Source organism: Triticum aestivum, chromosome 4D, assembly GCF_018294505.1.
Source record: "Triticum aestivum cultivar Chinese Spring chromosome 4D, IWGSC CS RefSeq v2.1, whole genome shotgun sequence".
Taxonomy (NCBI): Eukaryota; Viridiplantae; Streptophyta; class Magnoliopsida; order Poales; family Poaceae; genus Triticum; species Triticum aestivum.
The window spans coordinates 46,245,496-46,273,067 of record NC_057805.1 but is presented as its reverse complement, the minus strand read 5'-3'; the positions used below and the strand labels follow the sequence as shown (position 1 = coordinate 46,273,067).

Below are 27,572 nucleotides of genomic sequence, written 5' to 3'. Positions count from 1 at the left end.
TTGGGCCCAAGTGGAGGTGGCGCCCTCCTTCCCACTTAGGGAAGGGAGGGGAGGCCGAATTGGAGGGGGACTCCCCGTCCTCTTGGCCGGCCAAGGAGGGGAGTCCTTTCCCCCCTTGTGGCGCCCCTCCCTCTTCCCTCCAACCTATATATACTAGAGGCTTTTGCACCTTTTCTATACACAAGTTTTGGAGCTTGACCTTTTGCACCTCTCCCCTCCTCTAGTTCTCTAGTTCTAGTTGGTCCTAGTTGATCAATTAGAGCTTGACCTAGATCCTCTAATCCTCATAATTAGAAGTCCAGTGTGGTTCTAACCTCCCCCCTCTAACTCTCCCACGACGATTAGCTCGGGATAGCGAAGCGTTGCCGGATCATGAAGACCGTACGCTTGCAACTCGTAGAGAGGCCATGCTTTTGGTCTTTCGTTCAAGGGACTATTCGTGGGCGGTTCGCGGGATCATTCATCTACGATTCAAGGGAATCCAAGTATGATCTACACCGACTCGTCTACTTCTGCTGCTACTTGGAGTCGGTAACGATTGATATCCTAACCGTTAATGCATCTTCATATTGTTCCTGGGTGATTGTAGGGCGATTTTTTTGTTTTGTACTCCATTTCCCAACATGCCCTCCTTATATATGTGTCCGGGAGGGGGGCTTGTCCATGCAAGAGGAGGAGTCCTCCCACTAGGACTCCATCCAAGCTTGCCTTGCCCTCGAAGGCAGGGAGGGTTCGGTCGACCTGGCCCGGATACCTTGCTCCCAAGCAAAGGGGCCATCCCATTAGGATCCTTTCAAAATGTTTCGGAACATTCGAGGACCTTCTGAACCTCCTTGGAAGTTTCCACCATGATCTAGAACCTTTTGGTACCTTGTGGAACACTTTCAGACATCATCGGAACACTCGGACCTCTCGAAACACTTAGAGATCCTCCAAAGTAGTTTCGGGACCCTTCTCTCTTGATCTCCATTAAACGGTAGCATTCCTATGCATCACTAAACATTTAGAATGAGACCCTATAGGTTCGAGCATATATGGACATGTCCGATCACCTTCAGGTCAGTAGCCGTTAGCAGGATATGGACACGCGTAATGATTCTCACATATCATCGAAAATCTTTATGGAACCAACCTTGTATTATTGCATACTATAATCTTTGCCTCACGGTATGTTACACAACCCGAGGCAAGACTTTGACGACATCCGTGTGATCAATTCCTTGATCACCATACCTAGCTATGCTTGTTACCTGTTTGTAATCCTTTCTCGTGTCTGTATTCCAGTGTCCCCGTGCCTAACTCCTTAGTCACAAACCTGGCTGGGCGATGTTGGACATCATTATACCTGGTGGGCCCAAAATGTATATCTCCACTGTCGGAGGGGGGAATCCCAGTCTTGACATATCTAGCACCACAACATACTTTCTGACTTGTCCGAAAATCACTGTTATAATTACACAGTTACAGAGAAACGTTTGATGACACTGAATTAACCATCTGGTATCTGGGTCTATGATATTCTCATGGTCTAAGCACACAAGTAAACGTTAACTTTATGAGAAAATACAGACAACATGTTGACACATGATCTCGCAGTATTTCATAAGTGTGTTTATCCAACACCATTGTTACGCAAACAATGTGTTCTCATTATTTTCGTCATCCTTGCTACATTAACAATGTCCATGATCAGGAAAACAATGCCATTAACAATACACGAGCTAGCCCAGAGACCTGAATAGATGTTTGTTTGGTGTTTTCCACACATGCAATTTGGTTTTCCTTTGAATCTCATATTTAGGAACCAACACAATTATAGCATTGAAAATAAGCTTAACTTTATTAGCCTCTAAGGCATATTTCCAACAACTGCGACCTCATCAACCGATCTCAACCAATCTGTTACATGGCCTCGTGATTCTTCTGCCATGAAGCATGTGAATCGCCAATTGCTTTTGTGACCAAATGACCGACCGATCCCATTGCCTTTTGTTGTTCTTCCTGATGATTTTGTCGACACAACTATCGTATCCACGATTAACTTTGATCTTCCTCTCGATGAGTCGTAACCTTGATTTCAAACCTTGCTCGTGGTACCAGTTGTTAGAATAATCCGAGGCACGCGGTTGTTACAACGAGATTCGTTAACGAGGTCGGCAAACTCGCCTACTCCCAGGGCAATGAATACAGGCACTCATCCTTGAGGTACGGCACCACAATTTGCTCGGGTGCCGGCACATACAGCCGCCCCCCTCGTGCATGTCGCTATCTAGGTGCCATGTGTTACACCGCGGCGTGCCTCTCATTACACAGGAGGCCAAGGATACAACATGTTCGATTCAAACACTAACTGTATCCCAACAAGCCCGACTTGAAAAAGTTTGACGCGACTAAAAACTTTAGGTTATAACAAATAAGAACGAAAGGTTAACCGACCAATTACACACCGCGTACTAGTTGCAAAATCCAACCAAACAACTTCCAGCCTTACACGTGGTGTTGCTTCCTTCCACAAACTCCAATGCTACCTTTTGTTGCCAAAAAGCACATCCTATCTCCCCCAACCTAATAATTATGGTGAGGTGGCATAGCTTGCATGTGCACCGCAATAAGTTAGTTAGGCGGGCCTACCATGCACTCGCTCCGTTCCAAAATAAGCGTCGTGATTCTAGGTACATAATTAATTGTGAAAGTGACATGACATAATTGCGTGCGCTCTACAATGGGTGAACGCGTTACCTGATTCTCGAAGGAACTAGATTACCCTGCGGTAACTTGTATTTGTCCTTCAGGTGGATTGTGATATACGGAGTAGTCGTATAAGTTACCGTCCGGTTCCAACACGTCAACGCCCACATGCCCGAGTCGAACCTCCCCTGACCTTCCGGCTTTTGCCCTCCGGAGACGAAAAGCATCCGCCTTTAAACCCCTCTGGCCTCTGCCAGCGGTCCACTCCGGCTTACCCAGCCACCAGCCAAAATCCGCGACCAAAGTGCCAAGCCTTCTCCCCGAAGCCTTTCCGGAAAAACCCTCGCCCCCCCTTCCTCCCTTCTCCCCCGCCCCACACCCCCACCCCGGCCGGCAGCGATCAAGCCCCGCCACCATGGCCAGCGACGACGACTGCTACTACTACTACGAAGACGACGGCGACGGCGAGGAGGATGAGGAGGAGGAGGGGGAGGAGGCGGCCGACTGGGACGGCCTGGCGGTGGGGGCGGACGAGGACGACCTCGGCCTGCTCGAGGACGACCCGCCGCACTCGGAGCGCCGCGTCGATTGCTGGGTGAGTTCTCGCGGCCGGCCGGCGGATTCCGTGCCCTTGGATTGCGTGCGCGTGCGGGTTATCGGGGCCGAGATCGGGGGGATTCGAGCCTCCACGTGCTCCTGACCCTTCGCCAGACCAGGCCGAATTTCGCGTCCTTTTTTTTAAGACTATAATAGTTACGCGTCTCTGCATTCTGCTCTGGGAGCCTCTGGTATCCCCTTTCAGCAGCGCACTAGTTTCGCGAAGCAGTTTCCTCGCCAGATCGGCTCCAGACGGGGCTGGGGTTGGTATCAGTTAATGCCGACTGATACAGAGTCCCAATGTGATTGATCGGTGAAACAGCATCGCTAGTGGCGCGACCGTGCTTGAAATCGCGCAGCTCTCTTGGTTCCAAACTCTGTTTTAGTTGCCAGATCTTTTAGTTCCTGGTTTGCTGATATCATAGTAAAAATTATGAATCACATTTATGCAGAGGACACTATGGCATTGCAGAGCTTCCCTTCTTGAATGCATAATTTGTTCTACTAATTATAATTTTAAGGACCATACAAATCATTTAGAAGACAATAAGTGCAAAATGAAGGCATCAGGCATGGGTGCCGTTCCTGGATTGCTGATAGTTCAGCTCCTGTCTGTTACCATAGCTCAAAGCTCTGAACCTCTGATCTCACAGTAAAATATTGATTATTTGCTCAAAGTAAGTAGTATGTTATTGTATGCAATTGTTTGTACTTGTATTTTGCATTGTCTGTGATTTATGGCTCCGGATTAACCAGCTGCACTAGAATGTAGAATATTTTTTTAAAGAAGATAAATATGGTTGTTTAATTAAGGTTTTAACATTTGTAACTGTTGTTTTAGGCTATTACAGAAGACACCCTTTCTGCGGCGCAGGTAATGGGCCATGCTGGCCATTTCTTATGATTTCAGAGTTAGATTCAGTCCGTCTACTTCTAGTTGAGGTTCACTGACTGTTTCTTTATCTACTATACTTACAGCAAGAAGACTTGTCCACAATGATGAATTTGCTCAATATAAAGCAGCACCAGGCGCGCAGTCTCTTCATTCACCACCGATGGAAGATAGACTGCATCTACGATTGCCTTGACAGGAAGGGGCGAGACCGCATGCTCAGAGAGGCAGGCATTGTACTGCAGGAGAAGAGTAGCATGCTAATAGGTGCCTCAAGAACACCCTCGAGAAGTGTCCAATGCAATGTGTGCTTTGACGATGACTTGTCCCCGGCCGCTGTCTCAACTATGGACTGTGGCCATTGCTTCTGCAATGACTGTGAGTTCATCATGCCTACTCCTCAGTAGTTATCTTCTGACCCTGCATAGTTACTTTAAGGCGTACTGTTATTCTGATATGTACAATGACTGATCTTATGCAATGCAACCAGCAGCAGCAGCAACAGCAGAGGATTAAAATCACTTGCAAAACACGTCCACGCTTGCTTACCCCTAACACCTGAAAATAAAAACAAAAACAAAAACATTTGCTTATCGGGGCACTTCAAAAAATTTCCAGGTTGGACAGAGCACTTCAATGCAGCCATAGACGGCGGCAAGAAGCAGATACGTTGCATGGAGGTGAAGTGCTTGGCCATTTGCGATGAGGGCATTGTGCAGCGCCTACTTGGCCAGAAGTACCCCGATGCAGCCAAGCGCTTTGATCGCTTCCTACTCGAGTCTTATCTTGAGGACAATGACTTTGTGAAGTGGTGCCCCAGCATCCCACACTGTGGACGTGCAATCCGTGTGGGCACTGGTGATCGTTACTGCGAGGTCAAGTGTCTCTGTGGTGTCACCTTCTGTTTCAACTGTATGGAGCAGACACACTCACCGTGCCCGTGTACCATATGGAAGCACTGGAACACCAGGATCCATGGCGAGTCAGAGAACATCAAATGGATCGTTAAAAACACCAAGAGCTGCCCCAAGTGCTTCAAGCCGATTGAGAAGCATGACGGTTGCAACCTGGTCAAGTGCAAATGTGGCCAGTATATGTGGTAAGCTCTTTTTACATATGGGGTCATCTGTTCGTGAAAACATGTGAGCTCGACTGCCCGATCAGCAATCTGTGAACTGCTCATCAGTGTGCCTTTGGGATAATTTTCATCCCATTATTCCTGCACATGCTTATTGCAGTGCTTACATGCTAATTCACTCATTCTCTGAGGAATGTTCTTATGTTACCTGCTGCATGCATCCTACTCCGACTTAAATCAGTTATTGATTATTAGTAATTTTATGAATGCAGCTGGCTATGTGGTGGACCCACAGGTAGCACGCACACATGGACAAACATTGAGGGCCACAGCTGCAACCGCTACAAGGAGAGCAAGGACAAGGTGGACACGGGCAGGCGGCAGCTAGAGCGATACGCGCATTACTGCAACCGGTTCAAGATCCATGAGGACTCATACAAGGAGCAGCACGAAAAGCTGGGGCCGGCCATCAAAGAGAAAGTGAAACAGCTGGAGTCGAACCACCTGCGACCAAGGCTGATCAGGGACGGCGACTGGCTGACCGATGCACACCAGCGCCTGCTGTGGTCACGGCAGGTGGTGTCACGATCATACGCGTTTGCCTACCACATGTTCGGCGGCGAACTGCAGGCGCACCGTTCAGAGCGGGGCAACTTGGCCCCAGCGCAGAATCTGTTTGAGAGCCAGCAGGAGCAGCTGGAGCGCCACGTGGAGCAGCTGTCGAAGGTGCTCGTCACGGACATCCCAGCGCTGCCTGACCAGGAGATCGTGAAGGTGAAGCAGGAGGTCGTCAACCTCGACAAGATCCTCGAGAGGCTCTGCGGGGAGATGTACACCTGCATTCAGGACGAGCTGCTGCCGCTGCTCACGGAACCCATGGACATCGCCGCGTACACGCCGGACGGCCCTGTCCGGGCCAAGGTGTTCCGGGCTTGACAGGCTTCACTTGGATGCTGCTCGGGGCCGCGGACAGACGGTGTGGCAGCAACTGATGAGTGAAGGCGACCTTGACATGCATCTGATGCAAATGTGAACGTACAGTAAGGAATGATTTAGGTTAGTGGAGGCCTCGCACTAGGAGGAGCTAACCTAAGTACCCAAGTAGTACTAATATAGATTATTATTACTAGTTTGCAAGTGAAGCACGTACGGGTTCATCCAGCTATTTGTGGTGTCTGCACTAAGCGGCGTTCATCTTTCTGATGGGATGATATAAGTAACGGCCTACGGCAAATCATCAAACCCCTGATAAAGTGTGGCGAATCATCTAATCCCCCCTTAATCTTGTCTTTTTAATCTGCTTATAAGGTTTGTCTGAAGTCAACAGTCACTATACAAAATTAATATCGTTAGATGCATCGTGATACTAATATTTGCTAATATAACTCTAATATTGAAGATGTTGATATCTATTAATATATATTTGGTCAAACTTTTTGAAGTCTGACTTCAGATAAATCTTATATGTGGAGTAAAAAGAAAAGAAAGGAGTATATATACAAAGACTTGGGAGGTCGTTCATGGATAAATGATTTTGTTCCCTAACATGCAGAAAATGTGTGTGTGTTCAATTGTTGTATGTAATGTTTACGTGGCATGTGTGTGTTCAATTATTGTATGTAATGTTTATGTGCTATGTGTATGTGCAATCTATGAGAAAAATGTTTCCATTGAGCGATATATTGATTATATTGGAGTTCAAGTTATGTATAATTAAGTGTGGTTCATTCGAGTGCTTAATTAAGTTGTGTAATGTTTCACTATTTTGTATCTTTTAAATCCCAAAATGTACTAGTGATGGGCAAAAAAGCACGTCACCGCTAAAGGCCAATGGTCTAGGCTTGGACGAACTTCCATTGGCAAACTCCCATGGGCTGCCCTTCATTGGTACCGTTGTTACTAGTGACAAGCATCATGTGACGAGTTGTTAGTGACTGTGGTCCAGTCGTCCTCGATGTGATTTTTGGTTCTGGCATTGATAATATTTTTTTTGTAATAGTGATCTGTTGATCACCCTAACGAGTATGTACAGATCTCCAAGTCATGTGTCACATTACACCCAGGTGGGCACTTGGGAGGGGATAAGGATGGACCACATTATTGTTGGGGAACGTAGTAATTTCAAAAAAATTCCTACGTACGCGCAAGATCATGGTGATGCATAGCAACAAGAGAGGAGAGTGTTGTCTACGTACCCTCACAGACCGTAAGCGGAAGCGTTATGACAACGCAGTTGATGTAGTCGTACGTCTTCACGATCGACCGATCCAGCACCGAAGTTACGGCACCTCCACGGACTGCACACGTTCAGCTCGGCGACGTCCCACGAACTCACGATCCAGTAGAGCTTCAAGGGGGAATTTCGTCAGCACGACGGCGTGATGACGGTGATGATAAAGTTACCGACGCAGGGCTTCGCCTAAGCACCGCTACGATATGACCGAGGTGGATTACGGTGGAAGGGGGCACCGCAGACGGCTAAGAGAGATCAATGATCAACTTGTGTGTCTATGGGGTGCCCCCTCCCCCGTATATAAAGGAGTGGAGGAGGGGGAGGGTCGGCCCTCTCTAGGCGCGCCCCAAGGGGAGTCCTACTCCCACCGGGAGTAGGATTCCCCCCTTCCAAGTTGGAGTAGGAGAGGGAAGGGAAGGGAAGGAGGGAGGAAGGAAAGGGGGGTCGGCCCCCCTCCCAATTCGGATTGGGCTTGGGGGGCGCCCCCTCCTTTGCTCCTCTCCCCTCTTTTCCACTAAGGCCCAATAAGGCCCATATACCTCCCGGGGGGTTCCGATAACCTCCCGGTGCTTCGGTATATTCCCGATCTCACCCGGAACCATTCCGATGTCCAAATATAGTCGTTCAATATGTCGATCTTTATGTCTCGACCATTTCGAGACTCCTCGTCATGTCCGTGATCATATCCGGGACTCCGAACTACCTTCGGTATATCAAAACACATAAACTCATAATACCGATCATCATCGAACGTTAAGCATGCGGACCCTACGGGTTCGAGAACTATGTAGACATGACCGAGACACGTCTCCGGTCAATAACCAATAGCGGAACCTGGATGCTCATATTGGTTCCTACATATTCTACGAAGATCTTTATCGGTCAAACCGCATAACAACATACGTTGTTCCCTTTGTCCTCGGTATGTTACTTGCCCGAGATTCGATCGTCGGTATCTCAATACCTAGCTCAATCTCGTTACCGGAAAGTCTCTTTACTCGTTTCGTAGTGCATCATCCCGTAACTAACTCATTAGTCACATTGCTTGCAAGGCTTATAGTGTGTGCATTACCGAGAGAGCCCGGAGATACCTCTTCGATAATCGGAGTGACAAATCCTATTCTCGATCTATACCAACTCAACGAACACCATCGGAGACACCTGTAGAGCACCTTTATAATCACCCAGTTACGTTGTGACGTTTGGTAGCACACAAAGTGTTTCTCCGGTATTCGGGAGTTGCATAATCTCATAGTCATAGGAACATGTATAAGTCATGGAGAAAGAAATAGCAGTAAACTAAACGATCAAGTGCTAAGCTAACGAAATGGGTCAAGTCAATCACATCATTCTCCTAATGATGTGATCCCGTTAATCAAATGACAACCCATGTCTATAGCTAGGAAACTCAACCATCTTTGATCAATGAGCTAGTCAAGTAGAGGCATACTAGTGACACTATGTTTGTCTATATATTCACACATGTATTATGTTTTCGGTTAATACAATTCTAGCATTCAGGACTGCCTGACTAGGAGATAGTGAAGGTGAAGCAGGAGGTTGTCAACCTCGACAAGATCCTCGAGAGGCTCTGCGGGGTGATGTACACCTGCATTCAGGACGAGCTGCTGCCGCTGCTCACGGAGCCCATGGACATCGCCGCGTACACGCCCGGCGGCCCTGTGCGGGCCAAGGTGTTCCGGGCCTGACAGGCTTCTTCACTTGGACTTGGATGCTGCTCGGGGCGGACGGACAGACGGTGTGGCAGCAACTGATGAGTGAAGGCGACCTTGACATGCATCTGATGCAAATGTGGACGTACAGTAAGGAATGATTTAGGTTAGTGGAGGCCTCGCACTAGGAGGAGCTAACCTAAGTACCCAAGTAGTACTAATATAGATTATTATTACTAGTTTGCAAGTGAAGCACGTACGGGTTCATCCAGCTATCTGTGGTGTCTGTAGCGTTGTTCATCTTTCTGATGGGATTATATAAGTAACGACCTACGGCAAATCATCAAACCCCTGATAAAGTGTGGCGAATCATCTAATCCCCCCTTAATCTCGTCTTTTTAATATGCGTATAAGGTTTGTCTGAAGTCAACAGTCACTATACAAAATTAATATCGTTAGATGCATCGTGAAACTAATATTTGCTATTATATAACTCTAATATTGAAGATGTTGATATCTATTAATATATATTTGATCAAACTTTTTGAAGTCTGACTTCAGATAAATCTTATATGCGGAGTAAAAAGAAAAGAAAGGAGTATATATACAAGGACTTTGGGAGTCGTTCATGGATAAATGATTTTGTTCACCAACATGCAGAAAATGTGTGTGTGTTCAATTGTTGTATGTAATGTTTACGTGGCATATGTGTGTTCAATTGTTGTATGTAATGTTTATGTGCTATGTGTATGTGCAATCTATGAGAGAAATGTTTCCATTGAGTGATATATTGATTATATTGGAGTTCAAGTTATGTATAATTAAGTGTGGTTCATTCGAGTGCTTAATTAAGTTGTGTAATGTTTCACTATTTTGTATCTTTTAAATCCCAAAATGTTTTAGTGATGAGAGGATGTTTTTTTTAGCAAAGACCCTGTTGCAATTGCAACAAGGGTCTTGTTGCAATGACGACAGACACATCCACAAGCTTTTGCAACAAAGGATTTTAATATATATTTGTCTGCAACAAGACCTTTGTTGCCGAACTTTTCCGCAACAAGACCTCGGTTGCGGAAATTTTCTGCAACAAGACATCTGTTGCAGAAAATACTACAACATCATTCTTGTTGCAAAGGGATGGCTACTCACGTGGACACATCAAACGGTCATTAGTGTGTCTATCCAATGGTCAACGGACCGCCGGATATTTTCTCATTATCCTCCGGCTGACGCGTAGGGCTGCCCTTTTTCTATACCTAATAATAAAGGGGCTATTGCTTCTGGCGGTATGTCAACGAAATTGCCCCAAAGTTGTAAAATATTACCCACCGTTGCCACCAATAAGTGATAAAAAAAGTTTCACAAAGGGGAATCCCCGCCTGGGCCGGCCTATGTAGTGCGAACCTCCTATACTACGCTCTGCGCGCTGGAAGAAGACACAACGAGTCTGTTTGGCCGGCCCATGTCTGGGCGGCCTGTTTTTTAAATTTTGATTCCTTTTTTTTACTTTAAATAATTTAGGACTTCAAAAAAGTTCACAAACTTTAAAAAAAGAATTTTGAAATAAAATGTTTAATAACTCATAAATGTTTGCAGATTCAGAAAATATTTAGGATTTTAAAGAAAAGTTTGCTTATTCAAAAAATATTCGTAATTTTTGAAACAAATGTTCAGGAAATAAAAAAATGTTCATCATTTTTGAGAAAAGTTCTTGTATTCAAAAATGTTAATGAAACTGAACAAAATTTTGGCAATTCAAAAAAATTCATGAACTGAAAAATATCCTAAAAATTCAAAAATTGTTCATGAATTTCCAAATAGTTTGTTGATTCATAAAATTTCGTTGATTCAAAAAATGAGTGTGCATTTAAAAAAATGCTGGTTCAATCAAAAAACGTTCGTCAATTCCAAAATCTGTTCCACCAATTTTCAATAAAATGTTCGTCGATTCTACAAATGTTGGCCTATTCAAGAAAAATGTTTTAAAAAATGCTCACATTTTTTGCAAATAGTATGAAATTTTCATGAATTAAAAAATGTTCATGATTTTAGAAAAATGTTTGAAATCTGTAAAAATGTTCAAGAATTTGAAAAACTTTGATGATTTCACGAAAATGAGTGTGATAGTGTATCTCGGTGATGCAACAAAATGTAGTCATGGCCATGGGAGATTATGATTTTTTTTTCTCCCGTTGCAATGTACGGATCGTTTTGCTAGTTAAAACTTAAAAACACCAAATTTCTTTTTCTTGGGAAATATGATACGACTATGTAATAATACACGTACGACACAAGCGGCGCCGCTGGATGGCCCGTGACTAATAAGCCACATAGACGTAACTGATCTAGCACAATCCAGGTCTCACCACGAAGACCATACATCGGTTTGACTAGTCAGTTGTCACCAACAGGTAGGAAAGCTTGCCGTAATTAGGGAGCTGCAGAGGACAGAGGTAGCTGGTTCACAGCAGAAATTGTGTCCGACTGATGTCGAACTTGTCCGATGAAGTCAGCTGCGGCTCCTGCACGCCGCTGAAGTTGACCACCTTGCGGACGAGCGAGCAGACGGGCTCGGGGAGCTTGCAGCTGACCCGGCCGTCGGCGTTGCGCTCGCGGATGATCGCCTTTATCGTCGCCAGCAGCTGCGCGTAGGTGGGCGTCCGCTGCGCGAACAGCGCCGCCGTGAAGAAGCTGTACGTCAGGGCCCCCATGCCCACGAGCTCGTCGCCGATCCCGTCGGTCGACGTCTGGGTGTCGGCGCAGCCGCTGATCAGGACCGCCTGCCCGCCGCTCGTTCTCTTCCAGGCGCCGTTCGGAGCGCTCTGGTCCGTCCATTCCGATTCGCCGTTCCTCCAAAATGGCAAAACAATGGCATCATTAATCGATTATTACTACGTGCAGTGCGGCGTCGATGATCTTGTAGTACTTTTTGATCTTGCAGAGGTTGGGGAGATCGAGCACGGTGCCGCTGTGGCAGGCGTCGACGACGGCGTGGAGCCTGACGCCGTGCACGAGCGGCCGGACCAGGGCCGCGTTGATCTCGTCGTCCCGGATGTCGCTGCCGTAGTCGGCCGGGTCTGAGTCGAGCGGGCAGAGCACCTCGTCCTTCCCGTCCCGCTCGTCGCCGTCGTCGTCGCGCACCTGGTCGCCGTGGCCGGAGAAGTGGAACACGAGGGAGTCGCCGGAGCTGCAGCCGTGCACGAGCCACCGCATCGCCAGCAGGATGTTGGACTTGGTCGGCGTCCTGTACGGGTCGCGCTCCTCATCTGGCAAGCAGCACGGGAGCGACAATCAGACAAGAAACTCGAATCAGCCAGTACTTCTTGGGCGTTCATCGATCGTTACCGGTGAGGACGAGGATGCACTGGCTTGGAAACCCGTACTTCTGGGTGAGCAGGAAGCTCATGCTCTTGACGTCGGTGACGGGGCCGCTCAGCTCAGGGAGATGCGTGCCCGCGTAGCTGATGCCGACCAGGAGGGCGCGCTTGTCGCCTTGGACTCTGGGGTAGCCCGCCTCCCGCAGCCTCGGCGGCGTTGCCGGCCTCGTGCGGCCGCCGCCCGCCATGTTGGTGATCATGTTCACGACGAAGCCGACGAAGCCGTGCCGCCGCCCGACGCGCGTCACCCCGCGGCAATGCGCGCATTGCACAGCGCGTGCTCCTCGCGGGATGGACAGGCCCTCGCCGCAGTGACCACACTCCATGGCTTGACTTGTATGTATGGCTAGGAAGTTGCTTGCTCTGCCCTGGTGGTGCGTGCATCTCTCGTCTCAACTCCATGCCCCTTTTTATAGTGCTAAATCGAGCCGGGAAAAGGCCATGATTTGAATGAACATCAAGCACTTTTGCAGGAACGGTCCTGTTTCTTTCTTTCTTTTTGGTTGGAGAATCGAATGCATTGTGGCACCATGAACATTAAGAAACCGCGTGGAGGAGTGAGTGGGGATATGATTCTAGCAACCACATGATGAGATAAAGAAACAACAGTGCAGCATCCATATTTTCTAGTGGGGCGAGAGAGGGGTTCCGGTAATCGTCCTGACCGCGTGATCCGGACGTGTTTTGTCATTCACACAATCCTATATCGATCCGCTCAACGACCGGGACGTTCTTTTTCCCGCAAACCGGAAGCAAACCGAGAGGAGGGGGCGGGGGGTTGCTTTGTGGGTGTCCGGACCGCTGCCACAACCCTGGCCCAGCAAAAAATCCTCTCACTCGCCCGCGTTCTTTCCCGCCCTAAGCCAGTTGCCTACATTCATGCCGCTCTAGAGCTAACCCTGGACCAAGGTTCTCGGTTGAAGTTAATCCAGAGCTCGCTACTTGTTTGTAGAAGTGCATTTTGAATGAGGTTGGTTAATGTAAGGGAGTCTTCAATGCTGACCGCAAATTTGTTCTCGCATCCGTCTGCGGACAGGGTACCAGTCCGCGATACGGATGCGGGAGCCGGCCATCCATCCGTGTCCGCGGACTGCCCCCTTCCTCCGGGTTCGCGGACGGATGCGGTTTCCAGTTTGGGGGTCAGCGTTGGAGATGCCCTTACTTCGATATGTATATTGTCTTAAGTCAAACCTTGTGAGTAGAGAAAATTTATTAGTATCTTCAATACCAAATCAATACCATTAGATTCATTGATTATATTTTCCCATCCCATATATTTAGGATTTTTTTACTATACATTGTACTACTGTATTTGTTATTGCAAACTATCATATTGTTTTTCTATAAACTTGATCATAGACTCAAAGACACCTAATATGAGAAGTACATTGAAACAGAGTGAATATATGTGAATTTTGAGTTTGCTAACCACATGTCCCATGCGACAACAGAGCGAATATATTATTAGAGTGGGCAGTAGGATTGATACTTAATTTGCAAGCAAGGTTCTCCGCTTAGCTTAGCTTCTACTCGTATCATTGCAAGAACTATCCCATTATTTGCTAGTTTGTGCAAGATCCTGATTAGGAGGAATATGATTTATCTTCTTCTACACAGGGTGGTGGATATGAATTTTATAAATTCGAAGGAGAGCAAGAAACGTGATGGACTTAACGAGAAATAGATGTATACCTCCGGACACAGAAGCAGCGCTGGCGGCGCAGGCGATCGCGGACTAGAACGCCGCCAACTACTCATACTACACGCCACCAAATGCTGTTTAGCTGCGCCGGTGGGACGACGAGCGTGCCGGCCCCTCCACTTTCATCGTGGATCTCACGTCCACCAGCGGTAGACATGTCGCGGACTCTGATGAGGATAAGTAGGGCATGGGAGGCGGCGGGGCCTCGAGTCCCTAGTGGGACGGTCCGTCTCCCATGCTCTACCCTTTCTCACCGGTGACCGCACCTTCACTTCGTGGGTCTTATCTCCACTGCTCATGGAGACGGCGAGATGAGCCCGGTGATCGCTGTAAGGGAACAACAAGGACGTGGGGATGGCCATTGCCGTAGGCTAGGTTTAGGTCCGCTCGCTTTTTAAATTAAAATATGACAAAAATATAATGAATGTGCTCTGGTTTGGATGAAAATCATTCGGTTTGCATGTAATTCGTCCGGTCTGTTGAAATCCGGTTTGAAATGTATGTGACTATAGTTGGATGGCCGGCTTCCGTAACAGTGTCCTCAGACCTAATATGCGAAGTACATTGAAACATAGCGAATATATGATTAGAGTGGGCAGTAGGAGTTATACTTAATTTGCAAGCTAGGTTCTCCGCCTAGTTTAGCTTCTACTCGTATCATTGGAAGCACTATCCCACTATTTGCTAGTTTGTGGGAGGTGGAGATTAGGAGGAATACGATCCATCTTCTTCTACACAGGGTAGTGGATATGAATTCTATAAATTCGAAGGTGAACACAGGCGTGATGGAATTAACGAGAATAGATGTTATACCTCACGAGCAGAGACCAATGCCAGAACATTTTTTTGTTCACCATAACACTAATTTGGGCATGCCGGGTCCTCAGTTTTCCGGGTTCTGCTTGAAGAGATTATGGCAGATCCGTGAACAACCATCGTGCTCTTTCAACATATTTAAAGTGGTAATTCTTGCAAGTAATTTATCAAAAAATTGATTTAGTCACAACTTTATTATTGATGCACCTATTAGCAAAATCCTAATAAAAAAATTGAGAGACCATGAAAAGGTGCAATTTATTTGTTAGCAATAGGATTGTCACAAAGCATATCAGTCAACACACAGTACCATCTGGAGAGGCCGATGGTGAGAATTTATTACAGCTAAATCTGTCCCTATTGTTTTATTCAAAGTTTATACTACATTGGTAGATTTGCATGTTTCATATTCGGTTTACACTTTGTCTCAAATGAGACTTATATGCTGTAACTATTTTGGTTTCAGAGACATGAAGCCAAGGTTTAAATGTTTTGAGGAAGCCGGTGCTAGCATAATAACTTATTTGGAAACATGGAGGAAACATAATACAAGAATGAATAAATACATTGCCGAATTGGGTGAGGGCTTCAAACCTGAACCACTCTATTTAGTTTGGTCTTGATGACAAAAGGCTATCACATCAGTCACCTCGAGCCGATTCATTAAAATATTAGAAGATGAATACCAACTCAAATTTTCACATAAAGACAATTTTAGGAGCACAATTAAGACATTCTTGAAGGCGATAATTCTATCAAAAATACAACAAAGACATCAAAGTGTTGGGGTAGCGAGGAAATTCAAAGACTGATGCATGCAAAATCAATGAAGACAAATGCCGCAATACACACAAGGGTAACACATCAAAAGTTTACTTTTGAAGAGTTACTCGCTAAATATCAAAAGGAGATGAAACGGAAAAAAAATGCTTATTTAACAAGTAGTACAAAGAATTCAAAGTCACCTCCGAAGCACAAGTTTGAAAACCGGGATTAGCGAAGGGAGAAGTTCAATGCATAAACTTCGTATCCTCCTTTTGGGCCGCCAATTTATCATGGATACCTCATCATGGATACCTCATTATGCCATATTTATCGATATTCATCATGGGACATGTAGGATTCAAGGCCACATTCTCTTCCACATTTTAGATATCTCAACTAGATTTTGCAACTCCAATAAGATCAACACTTGAGAAACAATCACATGTCAAATACCATTTCAATCAAAAAGAATTGCTCTGGAGCTCCAGGAAGAAGAAAGAGGTGATCAAACAAGTTTATCAGATAAAAAAGATAGTCATAAGAGTGCTACTTCATATTTGTTTTAAAATGATAAAATTCAATCAAGGTGGTGGCATTTGCTACTAAAAGTAAAGAGGCGAAGCAATCAACCGTTGAAGATCAGAGTGCCAAATCAGCCAAAGGAACTTGAAAGTGGCAAAGATCAAGGAAGAATTGCCAATGTTTCAAACAAGATTATATCCGGGACGCCCATTTGACTTATCAGTTTGACAAAAATAAGAAATTACAAAGGCTAATGCCCAAGAACTGAAAAGAAAGAACATGACATGAGTTCACAAACAAAGCTGACAGGGCAAGAATAATGTCGAGCCTTTTGCTACAAAAGGGTAACATAAGGGTATACATAGAAGAATGAAGTGTATAAGCCGTTAAGCCGAAGGTTTGCATCCACTCATCAAAATATTTGACGGTGAAGTTGGGACTGTGACGACCACGTGCTACAGCCACAACGGTCACGAGCTACAATGGCGGCAAGGGAATGTTGCAATAGCAGACAACCGCGGCGACCACTTTGCTACAATTGCATTCCCCGGATTTTGCGAACCGTTCGCTATAAGCCCTAGGTGTTGGAACCGGTCGGACGCGATGCGGCAACCATGGCCACAGTGCGTTGGAATCTGTCGATCATGATGTTGCGTGCGACACATCATGGAGTGATGAGTGGCACACCATTGAGCGACACCGTGTGCAGCATCGCAGCGGCACCAGAGGCGGTGCAACGTGTGGTGGGACTGCAAACTTCGAGCGGGGACACGATGACGGCTACGGGGACCGGCCATCGGTGGCCTTGGCGATGCGCACTTAGAGACACGAGGGAGTCCAGTCAGGGCGCCCCTATATCTTGTGTTCAGCGAGCTAGTAGGAACCATCGCTGAAGGGTGCACGAGTTGGGCCGGCCCAGGCGTGTGGGAACAAGTGCCTCATTTTTTTCTTCACATTTTTGTTTTTGTTTTTTGTTCTTTTACTTTTGTTTACACTCCTAAATATTCTAAATAAATATATTAAAAAAACACTCTACATAAAACATTTTAAAAGTTCTGACCACACATTTGAAAAATATTAAATGCACATAGAGAAAATATTTATGATGTGTACGAAAAATGTACAAAAGTAAAATAAAATGTGTATGAAACAATTTTATCATATATTTTAAAAATGTTAAACAAGCATTTGAAAAAAATGTTGACCAAGTGTTTAAAAAATGTTAATTAAACATTTGGGAAATGTTAAATGTGTATAGGGAAATATTGACCATGTATTAAACAATAATGGAAAATTTTGGTCATGTATATAAAAATGTTAATCAAGCATATGAAAAAATGTCGAATAAGTATTTGAAAACATCTTAATCAAGCATTTACTTTTTTAATGTGTTTATAGAAAACCATGTATTGAAAATTGATGGAAAATTTTGATCATGTATATAAAAATGTTAATCAAGCATTTAAAAAATGTTAAACAAATATTTAAAAAATATTAACCAAGCATTTGAAAAAGTTAGATGTGTTTAGAGAAAATGTTGACCTCGTGTTAATTTAAAAATGTTAATCAAGAATTTAAAAAGTTTAAAAGTGTGTATAGAAAAAAGATTGATCATGTATTAAAAAATTAATCTTGTATTCGAAAAATGTTAATCAAGCATTTGACAAAATGTTTAAAATATGTATAGAAAATATGTTGACCATGTATAAAAAATGTTAAATGTGTATACAAAAATGTTAAACATATATTAAAAAATGTTGTTGACATATACAAAACATGTAGAATGAAAACCAAGAGAAACAAAGAAAAAAATGGAAACCGAAAAAGAAACAAAATAAACCAAAGAAAAAAGAAAATAAAAACAAAGAAACAAATGCAAAAATAATGAAAAAAGAGAGAAGAAAACGGAAAAGCAAAAGAAGACCCCCCCCCCCCCCCCCCCCGGGCGAGAATAACGGCTTGACTCGCTTCAAGTAGGTCGCGCCTTTTAACTTATCACGAATGGTAGGCAGGCACGGTGGCTAGTAGCGCTGGCTATCTTCGCGGTGACCAGGGATCGACCCCTCACAAAAATGGGCCGGTTTAGTAACAACCACGAAAACCTCAAGGCAAGACTTTCTACAGACTCGCTTAATGCGAGATATAGTCGCCGCGGTTCAATCGCTTGGGGAGCACGTCAATCAATCAGACCATTAGAATATTCGCAAAAATATAAAATCAGACCATTAGAAGGGGCCAGATCGTGTGGCTGGAGAGGCCACCGATCTGATCTGCCACCTATCCACCGGCGCCTAGCGTCAGCCCACAAAAAGCAACAAAGAAAAGGAGTACTTTTTTGAGAGAGAGAGAAAGAAAAAGGAAAGGAAAACCTTTGTTTTCAGCCGGATGATTTCTTCCGCGCGTAAACCGCTCCCTTCGCTTGACACGCGTCACGCTGGGCCCCACACACCGTTCTCTCCACTTCTCCTTATCCTTTCACATGAGCCACACATTTTCCTTCTCTGCTTCATCCCCTACCTCCCTCCGCTCGTGCATCTCGCACCCAACGCTTCTTCGTTCTGGCAGCTTGTCTCTCATCGTCGCACCGATGCTCGTGGATCTTGCTGCTGCAGTGAAGCCGCCGGCGCTGCGTCAGGTGCTTCATCCCCTACCTCCCTCCGCTCATTCATCTCGTACCCAGCGCTTCTCCGCTCCGGCAGCTCGCGTCTCGCCGTCGTACCGATACTTGTGGATCTCACTGCTGCAGAGGGGAGCGCTGCAGTGAAGCCGCCGGCGCAGCGTCAGGTGCTGCGATGGTGCACGGCCGCGCCGACGGTGGCGCTGCAGTGAAGCTTGCGGCGGTCGTCGGGGTGTTGCGGCGGAGCATCGCCACACCAGCGGTGGCACTGCAGTGAAGCATGCGGCGGTCGTGGCGGCGGTCACGGCGGCGCTACAATGAAGCACGCGGCGGTCGTCGGGGTGCTGCCATGAAGCACGGCTGCGCCGGCGGTGACGCTGCGATGAAGCAGACGACGGGCGTCGGGGTGTTGCGACGGAGCATTGTCGCGCCGGCGGTGGTGCTCCAATGAAGCAGTGCGGCGGCTACCGGGCTGTTGCGATGGATCACCGCCGCGCTGTTGTGGTGCTCTAGTGAAGCATCGCCGGCGCTCGTCTGTGGAGCATCTCTGCGCTAGCAGCGAGGGGACGCAGTTCCTGCTACGAGCCGGGGTGGTGCTGCTTCCCCACGACGACGTGATTGTGTTTCTTCACTGCGGTTGCAATGAGAGGAGAAGGACCATGCTAATGCGTTGACCGGTCCAACAGCTATGAGGGGATGGATCCAACGACTCAACACCAGATCGGACGGCTAGTTAGCCGGATGATTTTCTAGCAAATCATCCGGCTGATTCGTAGCAGCCGCCAAAGAAAAAGGAGTACTTACTAGTACGTAATTTTGTGACCGGAGCGAACGAGGATCTTGAACACAACGGCATCCGCACGAGGCGACGCCCGCCGAGCGCCCAGCGGAGTCCTAATCCAAGCAAAATCTATATGTTGCCGATCAGATCATCGCGCTAAGCCCGCGGCCTCCAAACCCTCGCCAGCCAAGCTCCGCCTCGCCTCGCCTCGCCGCCATCCCCGCGCGCCCCGTTGACGAATCCAAAACCCCTCGGCGCCGGCGGCGGGCTCGCCCGCCATGGCCAGCGACGACGATTGCTACGACTACGAGTATGACTACGACGAAGACGAGGAGGAGGAGGAGGAGGCTATGGAGGCCGACGAGGACGGCCTGTTCGAGGACGACACGCCGATGCCGGATCGCCCCGCCGATTGCTGGGTAAGTAAGCCCATCGACCAACGCCGCCCATTGCGCCCTCGGTTACTGCCCGATTGAATCTTTACCGAATCGATCCAAGAGAAGAAGAAAATCGAAGGCGAACAAATTAGGGTCCTGGGGTTTGCGCGGAATCTCTGTTTTATTACCTAATCGGTGGGGTTAATGTTGAGGCTTCCATAAACTCTTGCCAGATCGGCTTCCGATGGGGGATTGTGGTATGGTTTTATTGCGCCCACTGGTTTCTGAATTCAAATGCGATGCAGGTTTATTTACTGATAAAAGTGGAGGGCATCGTTAACGACAATATACTAATAGATGGTTTGATTTTTAGTCTTGGCAGTAAGATATTTAGTTCAGCACAATTTTCATCTATTCGCTCTCGCTGTCAAGGTATTTTCAAAGGAATTTGGATTTCAAAATAGTCCACATAGTTTCTTTTCTTCTTATAGAAGCCCTTTGGATCACATGAATCCTACTGTATAATATCCCGGCAAATGGCTCGACAGAAATTTTGGAGAAATCATAAAACGAGCTTTCACTCGAGCAGACTCCCTCTGTGTCTTGCATGGGCTCTCTTTCTTATCAGTGTAAAATTTGATTGGACAATACAGAAATTCTCCTTGACGCTGATTGACGGATTGCTGTGGTTGCAATAACCTAGTCTTAAGTTTTCAACACTCATTTTTTCCCGAGTGGTTTGCTTTAGTTGGATTAGCTAATATTTATTCTGCTGTTTTACTGTAAATCAGAAGATGCACTACTGAACTACTCTTCCATCTGTTATTGCAGGCAATTACACAAGAGTCTCTTTCCACTGCACAGGTAACTAGAGTCACTATACTAGGCACTGCTTGGAGTTCAGATTATACGTGTCTCCCAACTGTGATCAGAGGAGTAATGTACAATATTCTCTTTGGTTCTCTACCTACAGCAACAAGATCTATCCATGGTAATGAACTTGCTCAACGTCAAGCAGCACAACGCTCGTGCTCTCCTCATCCACCATCGGTGGAAGATAGACTGCATCTACGACCACCTCGACAGGAAGGGGCGAGACCGCATGTTCAGAGAGGCAGGCATCGTGCTTCAGGAGAATATCAACGGCAAGGCGCTGCCCTCAAGAGTGGTGAACTGCATGGTGTGCTTTGATGAATTCTCTGTGGGTGCCGTCTCCATCATGGAATGTGGCCATTATTTCTGCAATGACTGTGAGTTTTCCCCTTCACAATGTTTTATCTTGTATCTTTACAGTTTAACTTACTAAGAATCTTTTGCTAGTATTTAGGGCTAGCATTTTACCAACGAGGGTACACTTGACATGCACAATTTAATTTTCATGTATGGACATAACAAATCCAAATCATAGGAGCAAAATTTTTGAAAATACAATACTACATGGTATCACATAGCATAATAATTTCAACAGTGTACTTTATTGAGTTATAATAAGGTCAACACACAATTCTTTAGCCCGAGTTAGCCAAGCAAATTTCTCACTCTATAGCGAAATGCAGTTGTTCCAAAGGTTTGTCTTTGTTAATGGATTATCTATTTCTCAATAGCATATGAAATTTTTATTTCTAATTGACTAAGTTGCTTATCATCAGTCCTAAAAATGTACAAAAAGGAGTTTGTGCAACATCAACTTGCACATTTTGTAAATCCTATATAGTTGCACAGAATTTATAAGATAGGATAAAGTGTAGGTTGCAACCCGTCGTCCATTTGAATGTGCACTTTTTTTTTTCTTTCGAAAGTAGGCCCCAGAGGATCTCAATTTCTTAAAAAGGGAATAATAGAGTTGCCCCGTTAATTAGCATCTTATACATAATACTCCCTCCGTTCGGAATTACTTGTCACGAAAGTGGATGTATCTAGACATATTTTAGTTGTAGATACATCCATTTTTATCCACTTTTGAGACAAGTAATTTGGAACGGAGGGAGTACCAGACAAACTAAACCCTCGAGTATCAAAATGGGGTAAAATACTCCCTGAACCACTCCTAAGCAGTTTTGACCATTGAAAATTGGTTTTATGACATGTTGCCCACCACCGGCGGAGCTTGAAGCAAATAGTTGGGCAGGGCAGGCTGAAGGAAATTGCTCCTGGCTTGGTGTTCCATGGCCCAGCACTCGGTTTCTCATGGGCTGGACAGGCCATGACATGGATTGGTCCTTATATCAGCACCAGTGCCCACGTGTCTACTGCATTACCTTCATCATATTGTAAAAAAAATAGATATATTTTTAAAAAAAATTCAGGTTTCTAAAGTCCAATCTTTTCAAAAGTACACAAAATGTCATAAATTTTAATCACATGGCTTCAGTTTTGAGAATTGTGAGGAACTCCAAATTTCCCGTGGAATTTAATCTCACAACCATTTCCCCAAAAGAAATTCAAAATTTTCCGGAAATTTCAAAATTTAAAAGTTAGTACTCCCTCCAGCCCATATTAATTGTCGCTGCTCTAGTACAACTTGAGTACAAAGTTGTACTTGAGCAGCGACATATAATATGGAACGGACTAGTTTTATTTTTGAAATTGGAATAGACATTTCCCCCAAAAAATAGTACAAAGTTGTACTAGAGCAGCGACATATAATATGGAACGTACTAGTTTTATTTTTGAAATTGGAAAAGACATTTCCCCCAAAAAATCATTATATGTTATGCTTTTTACTGCTATTTTTTTATGACACAGAAGTGACATGGTAGACACGTAAGCGCAACGTCCTCAAAAACAAATTTAAAATGGTTAGAACCACATTCCAATGGTGTGATTATAGATACTTGAATGTTAGATTTGTCTGATTTTATCATTCGAACCTGTATGCATTTGCGTGCGCAAGAAGCACACTTTTCCTACAAAATATGCACCTATCTGGTTTCCATTAGATAAATAATCCCGTTTTCATGACCTTTGATTGAGCAACTCGACTTTCTTTGCCGAGTGAGGAGCACTTCTGCGATGTGCAAGGATAATCAATCCTTAGTTCCTTACTGGTGTAGTTTTCGCTCTTAATTTGTGCGTTCTGCAGGTTGGACGGAGCACTTCAAGGCGTCTGTGGATAGCGGCAAGAAGCAGATCCGGTGCATGGGGGTGAAGTGCCCGGTGGTGTGCGACGAGGCCGTGGTGCAGCAGCTCCTCGCCGGCAAGTACCCCGACGCGGCCAGGCGCTTCGACCGCTTCCTCCTCGAGTCGTACCTCGAGAACAACGAGTCGGTGAAGTGGTGCCCGAGCGTCCCGCACTGCGGCCGCGCGATCCGCGTGGGCGCCGGCGAGCGCTACACCGAGGTGGAGTGCCCCTGCGGCCTGGGCTTCTGCTTCGCGTGCGCGGCCGCCGCGCACTCGCCGTGCCCCTGCACCATGTGGGACATGTGGGAGGTCAAGTGCAACGGCGAGTCGGAGACCGTCAACTGGATCCTCGCCAACACCAAGAGCTGCCCCAAGTGCTTCAAGCCCATCGTCAAGGACGGCGGCTGCAACCTCGTCACCTGCAAGTGCGGCCAGCATCTATGGTAAGTAACCATCGGCACGACGATATGCATGCTTGCTTCTTGGCGTGATCGAATCCATGGATGATGGTACAGTTGGAAGTGCGGCGGCGCGACGGGGTTCGCGCACAACTGGGACAGCATCGACGGCCACAGCTGCAACCGCTTCGTGGGGGAGGAGAAGAAGAAGGTGGACAACGCCAAGCGCAACCTGCACCGCTACACGCACTACTACGACCGCTTCAAGATCCACGGCGACTCCCACAAGCTGGAGCACGACATGCTCGGTCCCGCCATCGATGAGCGGGTGAAGGTGCTAGAGGCGCTGCGGGACCAGTCCCTCATCCAGGACGCCAGCTGGCTCACCGAGGCGCACCGCGGCCTCCTGCAGTCACGCCAGGTGCTGTCGCGCTCCTACGTCTTCGCCTACTACATGTTCGGCGACGACGACAAGGTGCGGACGTGGCCCGCGAACCGCCACAGCCTGCCCATCGCGCAGGGCCTCTTCGAGAACTACCAGGAGGAGCTGGAGAGCAACGTGGAGCGCCTCTCCAAGGTGCTCGCCACCGAGTACGGGCCGGTGCCGGACGAGGACGACGTCCGGCGTGACAAGCAGAACGCCATGAATCTCACCAAGATCGTGCAGACGCGATGCGGGGAGATCTACAAGTGCATCCAGGACGAGCTGCTGCCGCTGCTCCTCGACCCCATGATCATCGCCGCCTACCGGCCCCGCGGCCCCGACAAGGCCAAGGAGTTCACGGCCTGATGAGGAGGAGATTAGCTCCTCTAGTTTTTTGGCCGTGACGGCAGGTGGCTGTAATGTGCTGCAAGGCCAAGGAGTTCATGGCCTGTAGTACTATTGGACAGTCTCTCGCTGACTGTCTGGGCAGCCACACCGGACAGGAAATGGCTTCAGGAAGGCAGCTCGATAGGAGCTGCATTTTTTTCCCATTGGATTTTGTAGTACCAGATTCAGAAGCCCAAAGAGTATTCTGTATACTGTATATCATTTGGGCGAGATTCAAAGAGTAAAACACGTCGTTTGTCTATGAACTTGCCATCGATGTGCTTGTTCTCATGCGAACCTCTTTATTAAGATCGGAGCTGTCTGATCCTTGACACTTTTGGTCGATTGTTTGACATTGGTTGGCAGGGTTCTTTTGTGTTGTTTATCCGGAGGGCTCTTCATTGGAGGCCAAAACCAGCCAAGATGAACAACGCGTCGTAAATGGGTTGTTATACACCATGGGCCGTAAATGAGACCAGAAGCAAACACGACCCGTAAATGGTCCAAAAGCCCCTACGGGTTGAAAATGGCCTAGAGCCAACGTGGGTCATGAATGCACCGAAATCCACCATAGACCGAAAATGCCACACAGGCACGACGGGCAGTAAATGGGTCAGGAAACACAAAGGGCTGAAAATGGCCCAGAGAAACCACATGCCGGAAGTTGGCCGAAATGCAGCACGGGTCATAAAAGTTTGAAAGACGGTATGGGCCGAAACTGATCAATAGGCACCACGGGCCACACATGGGCCAGAAGTATCAACAGTTAGGTAAGGGACTAGATGAGATATGAACCTAAATATGCTAGTACACACAGGCGCCCTAAATATGCTTCCTCGATATCTTTTGTTAGTATGCAGCGATAGTATGTGAGGATTTGGTTTAATAAAGAGTTATGACCCTTAAATATGTTATGAAAACATTGAAGAATATGGGATGCCCATTTGAAGCAAATGTAGAATTTGAACCAGAAGTGTAGACTTTGGTTTACTAGTTTATTTTGCTTCTATTTGAGTCAATATGACAAACTGTACTATTGAGGGGGTCAAAGTGAAAGTTAGATTGAACTCTTCTAGTCTGTGCTTAATCCAAACCCAAAATCTTTCATTGAAAACTTTGAGAACGTAAACACAAGTGCATTTGGCTTCAGAGTCCGAGATGTTATTCTTCGAGACTCCTTGGCGCAATTGCCTTGCAAAACAACTAGTTGTCTTACACGGCAAGGCAGACCACTTGAAAGAGTTGCTTTGAAATCCTACCGTTAGCCACGTGTCGTGTTGATGATGTGAGCACTAGTAGAAAAAGGGTCAAATGTGAGACACATTAGTCCCGGTTTGCATTTGAGTCGGTACTAATGTGTCCATTAGTGCCGGTTCAAACGGCTAGGCGGGAGGAGATCTTTAGTACCGGTTCAGGGCGAATCTTTAGTACCGGTTCATGCCACGAACCGGTACTAAAGAGGCTGGGGCCCGGCCAGCCCCTTTAGTACCGGTTCGTGGCAAGAACCGGTAGTAAAGAGGTTGTGGCAGGCTGTTTTTAGTCCCACCTCGCTCCCCTAGCAAGATTTTTACCACCTTAAATATGTTACTTCTCAAACTATCACAAGCACTTGGTCTTCATTGAACTCTATGTGTAGAATTTGTGGTCGCAATATGAGTCTTCACCGGTTTCTAAACCGTTGAGGACTCATATTGACAATTCAGATTGTACACAAAAAGATCATTGATAATCAATGTATTTTTATGTATATTTTTACATGTTCACGCCATCACTCTCTCCAGTCACTCGCTCTCCCCCTCAATCCCCCCGCGCCGGTCCTCCCCCGCCGGCCGCCCCTCACTCTTTGCTGACTTAGCATCTGTTACACGGGCGCTTCATTTTTTTAAACTTATTTGAACTCCAGAATTTTTTTGCGTTCCGTATGCACCATTCAAAGCGAAGTCATCAATTTTGAACACGTTCTGACATCATTTTTCTGTTTTTCATTCATTTACCTTTTTTGTTCAGAGAGCTAAATGACCGTGAAATTGAAAATCACTACAAAATGAACTCTGAAAATGTTGAAACTTGGCATGGTATCATCCTTTCACCCACATAGCATGTGCAAAAAGTAGAGAGGGTTATGCCAAAAACTGGACGCACTTCTTGTACAAACTGGAGAATCTCTTTCGGAGTATCAGGGTTTCGGACGAGAACTCATCTGTTACACGGTTACTGTTGGAAATATGCCCTAGAGGCAATAATAAAATGGTTATTATTGTATTTCCTTGTTCATGATAATTGTCTATTGTTCATGCTATAATTGTATTAACTGGAAACCGTAATACATGTGTGAATACATAGACCACAACATGTCCCTAGTAAGCCTCTAGTTGACTAGCTCGTTGATCAATAGATGGTTATGGTTTCCTGACCATGGACATTGGATGTCATTGATAACGGGATCACATCATTAGGAAAATGATGTGATGGACAAGACCCAATCCTAAGCATAGGACAAGATCGTGTAGTTCGTTTGCTAAGAGCTTTTCTAATGTCAAGTATCGTTTCCTTAGACCATGAGATTGTGCAACTCCCGGATACCGTAGGAATGCTTTGGGTGTACCAAACGTCACAACGTAACTGGGTGGCTATAAAGGTGCACTACAGGTATCTCCGAAAGTGTCCGTTGGGTTGGCACGAATCGAGACTGGGATTTGTCACTCCGTATGATGGAGAGGTATCTCTGGGCCCACTCGGTAATGCATCATCATAATGAGCTCAATGTGACTAATGAGTTAGCCACGGGATCATGCATTACAGAACGAGTAAAGTGACTTGCCGGTAACAAGATTGAACGAGGTATTGGGATACCGACGATCGAATCTCGGGCAAGCAACATACCGATAGACAAAGGGAATTGTATACGGGATTGATTGAATCCCCGACATCGTGGTTCATCCGATGAGATCATCGTGGAACATGTGGGAGCCAATATGGGTATCCAGATCCCGCTATTGGTTATTGGCCGGAGAGGTGTCTCGGTCATGTCTGCATGGTTCCCGAACCCGTAGGGTCTACACACTTAAGGTTCGGTGACGCTAGAGTTGTTATGGAAAATAGTATGTGGTTACCGAAGGTTGTTC

The 27,572-nt window shown here is 46.2% G+C and overlaps 3 protein-coding genes across 5 annotated transcripts; 2 read left to right on the top strand and 1 right to left on the bottom strand.

Annotated features, from left to right (window-relative positions):
* The first annotated feature begins 2,957 nt into the window (after nt 1-2,957).
* On the top strand, nt 2,958-6,551 carry LOC123096084 (probable E3 ubiquitin-protein ligase ARI1). Its single transcript, XM_044517683.1, has 5 exons — nt 2,958-3,283; nt 4,127-4,159; nt 4,264-4,555; nt 4,796-5,276; nt 5,528-6,551. Exons 1-5 carry the CDS (start codon nt 3,104-3,106, stop codon nt 6,189-6,191), a joined length of 1,650 nt encoding a protein of 549 aa, XP_044373618.1. The 5' UTR covers nt 2,958-3,103; the 3' UTR covers nt 6,192-6,551.
* Nucleotides 6,552-11,376: 4,825 nt separating this feature from the next.
* Nucleotides 11,377-12,903, bottom strand: LOC123099553 (metacaspase-1). The gene is made up of 3 exons (XM_044521691.1): nt 12,507-12,903; nt 12,088-12,427; nt 11,377-12,011 (listed from the first exon to the last, which is right to left on the bottom strand). Exons 1-3 carry the CDS (start codon nt 12,862-12,864, stop codon nt 11,624-11,626), a joined length of 1,086 nt encoding a protein of 361 aa, XP_044377626.1. The 5' UTR covers nt 12,865-12,903; the 3' UTR covers nt 11,377-11,623.
* Nucleotides 12,904-18,853: 5,950 nt separating this feature from the next.
* Nucleotides 18,854-24,709, top strand: LOC123096082 (probable E3 ubiquitin-protein ligase ARI1). Of its 3 annotated transcripts, XM_044517681.1 has the most exons (6): nt 18,854-18,978; nt 19,090-20,160; nt 20,950-20,982; nt 21,092-21,368; nt 23,201-23,681; nt 23,754-24,709. In XM_044517681.1, the coding sequence occupies exons 2-6, from the start codon at nt 20,020-20,022 to the stop codon at nt 24,424-24,426; spliced, it is 1,605 nt and encodes a 534-aa protein (XP_044373616.1). In that variant the 5' UTR covers nt 18,854-18,978; nt 19,090-20,019; the 3' UTR covers nt 24,427-24,709. The 3 variants fall into 3 exon arrangements, with proteins under 3 accessions (XP_044373616.1, XP_044373617.1, XP_044373615.1); XM_044517682.1 differs by lacking the exon at nt 19,090-20,160; XM_044517680.1 differs by having other exon boundaries at nt 18,860-20,160.
* The last annotated feature ends 2,863 nt before the right edge of the window (nt 24,710-27,572 follow it).

Coding starts and splice junctions, on each gene's coding strand:
- LOC123099553 (XM_044521691.1), bottom strand. CDS start 12,864: ATGGAGTGTGGTCACTGCGGCGAGGGCCTGTCCATCCCGCGAGGAGCA. Junction 12,428..12,506: donor GTGCATCCTCGTCCTCACCG/GTAACGATCGAT, acceptor GCTGCTTGCCAG/ATGAGGAGCGCGACCCGTAC. Junction 12,012..12,087: donor AACCTCTGCAAGATCAAAAA/GTACTACAAGAT, acceptor GCCATTTTGGAG/GAACGGCGAATCGGAATGGA.
- LOC123096084 (XM_044517683.1), top strand. CDS start 3,104: ATGGCCAGCGACGACGACTGCTACTACTACTACGAAGACGACGGCGAC. Junction 3,284..4,126: donor AGCGCCGCGTCGATTGCTGG/GTGAGTTCTCGC, acceptor CTGTTGTTTTAG/GCTATTACAGAAGACACCCT. Junction 4,556..4,795: donor CCATTGCTTCTGCAATGACT/GTGAGTTCATCA, acceptor AAAAATTTCCAG/GTTGGACAGAGCACTTCAAT.
- LOC123096082 (XM_044517681.1), top strand. CDS start 20,020: ATGGCCAGCGACGACGATTGCTACGACTACGAGTATGACTACGACGAA. Junction 20,983..21,091: donor AGTCTCTTTCCACTGCACAG/GTAACTAGAGTC, acceptor CTCTACCTACAG/CAACAAGATCTATCCATGGT. Junction 23,682..23,753: donor AAGTGCGGCCAGCATCTATG/GTAAGTAACCAT, acceptor ATGATGGTACAG/TTGGAAGTGCGGCGGCGCGA.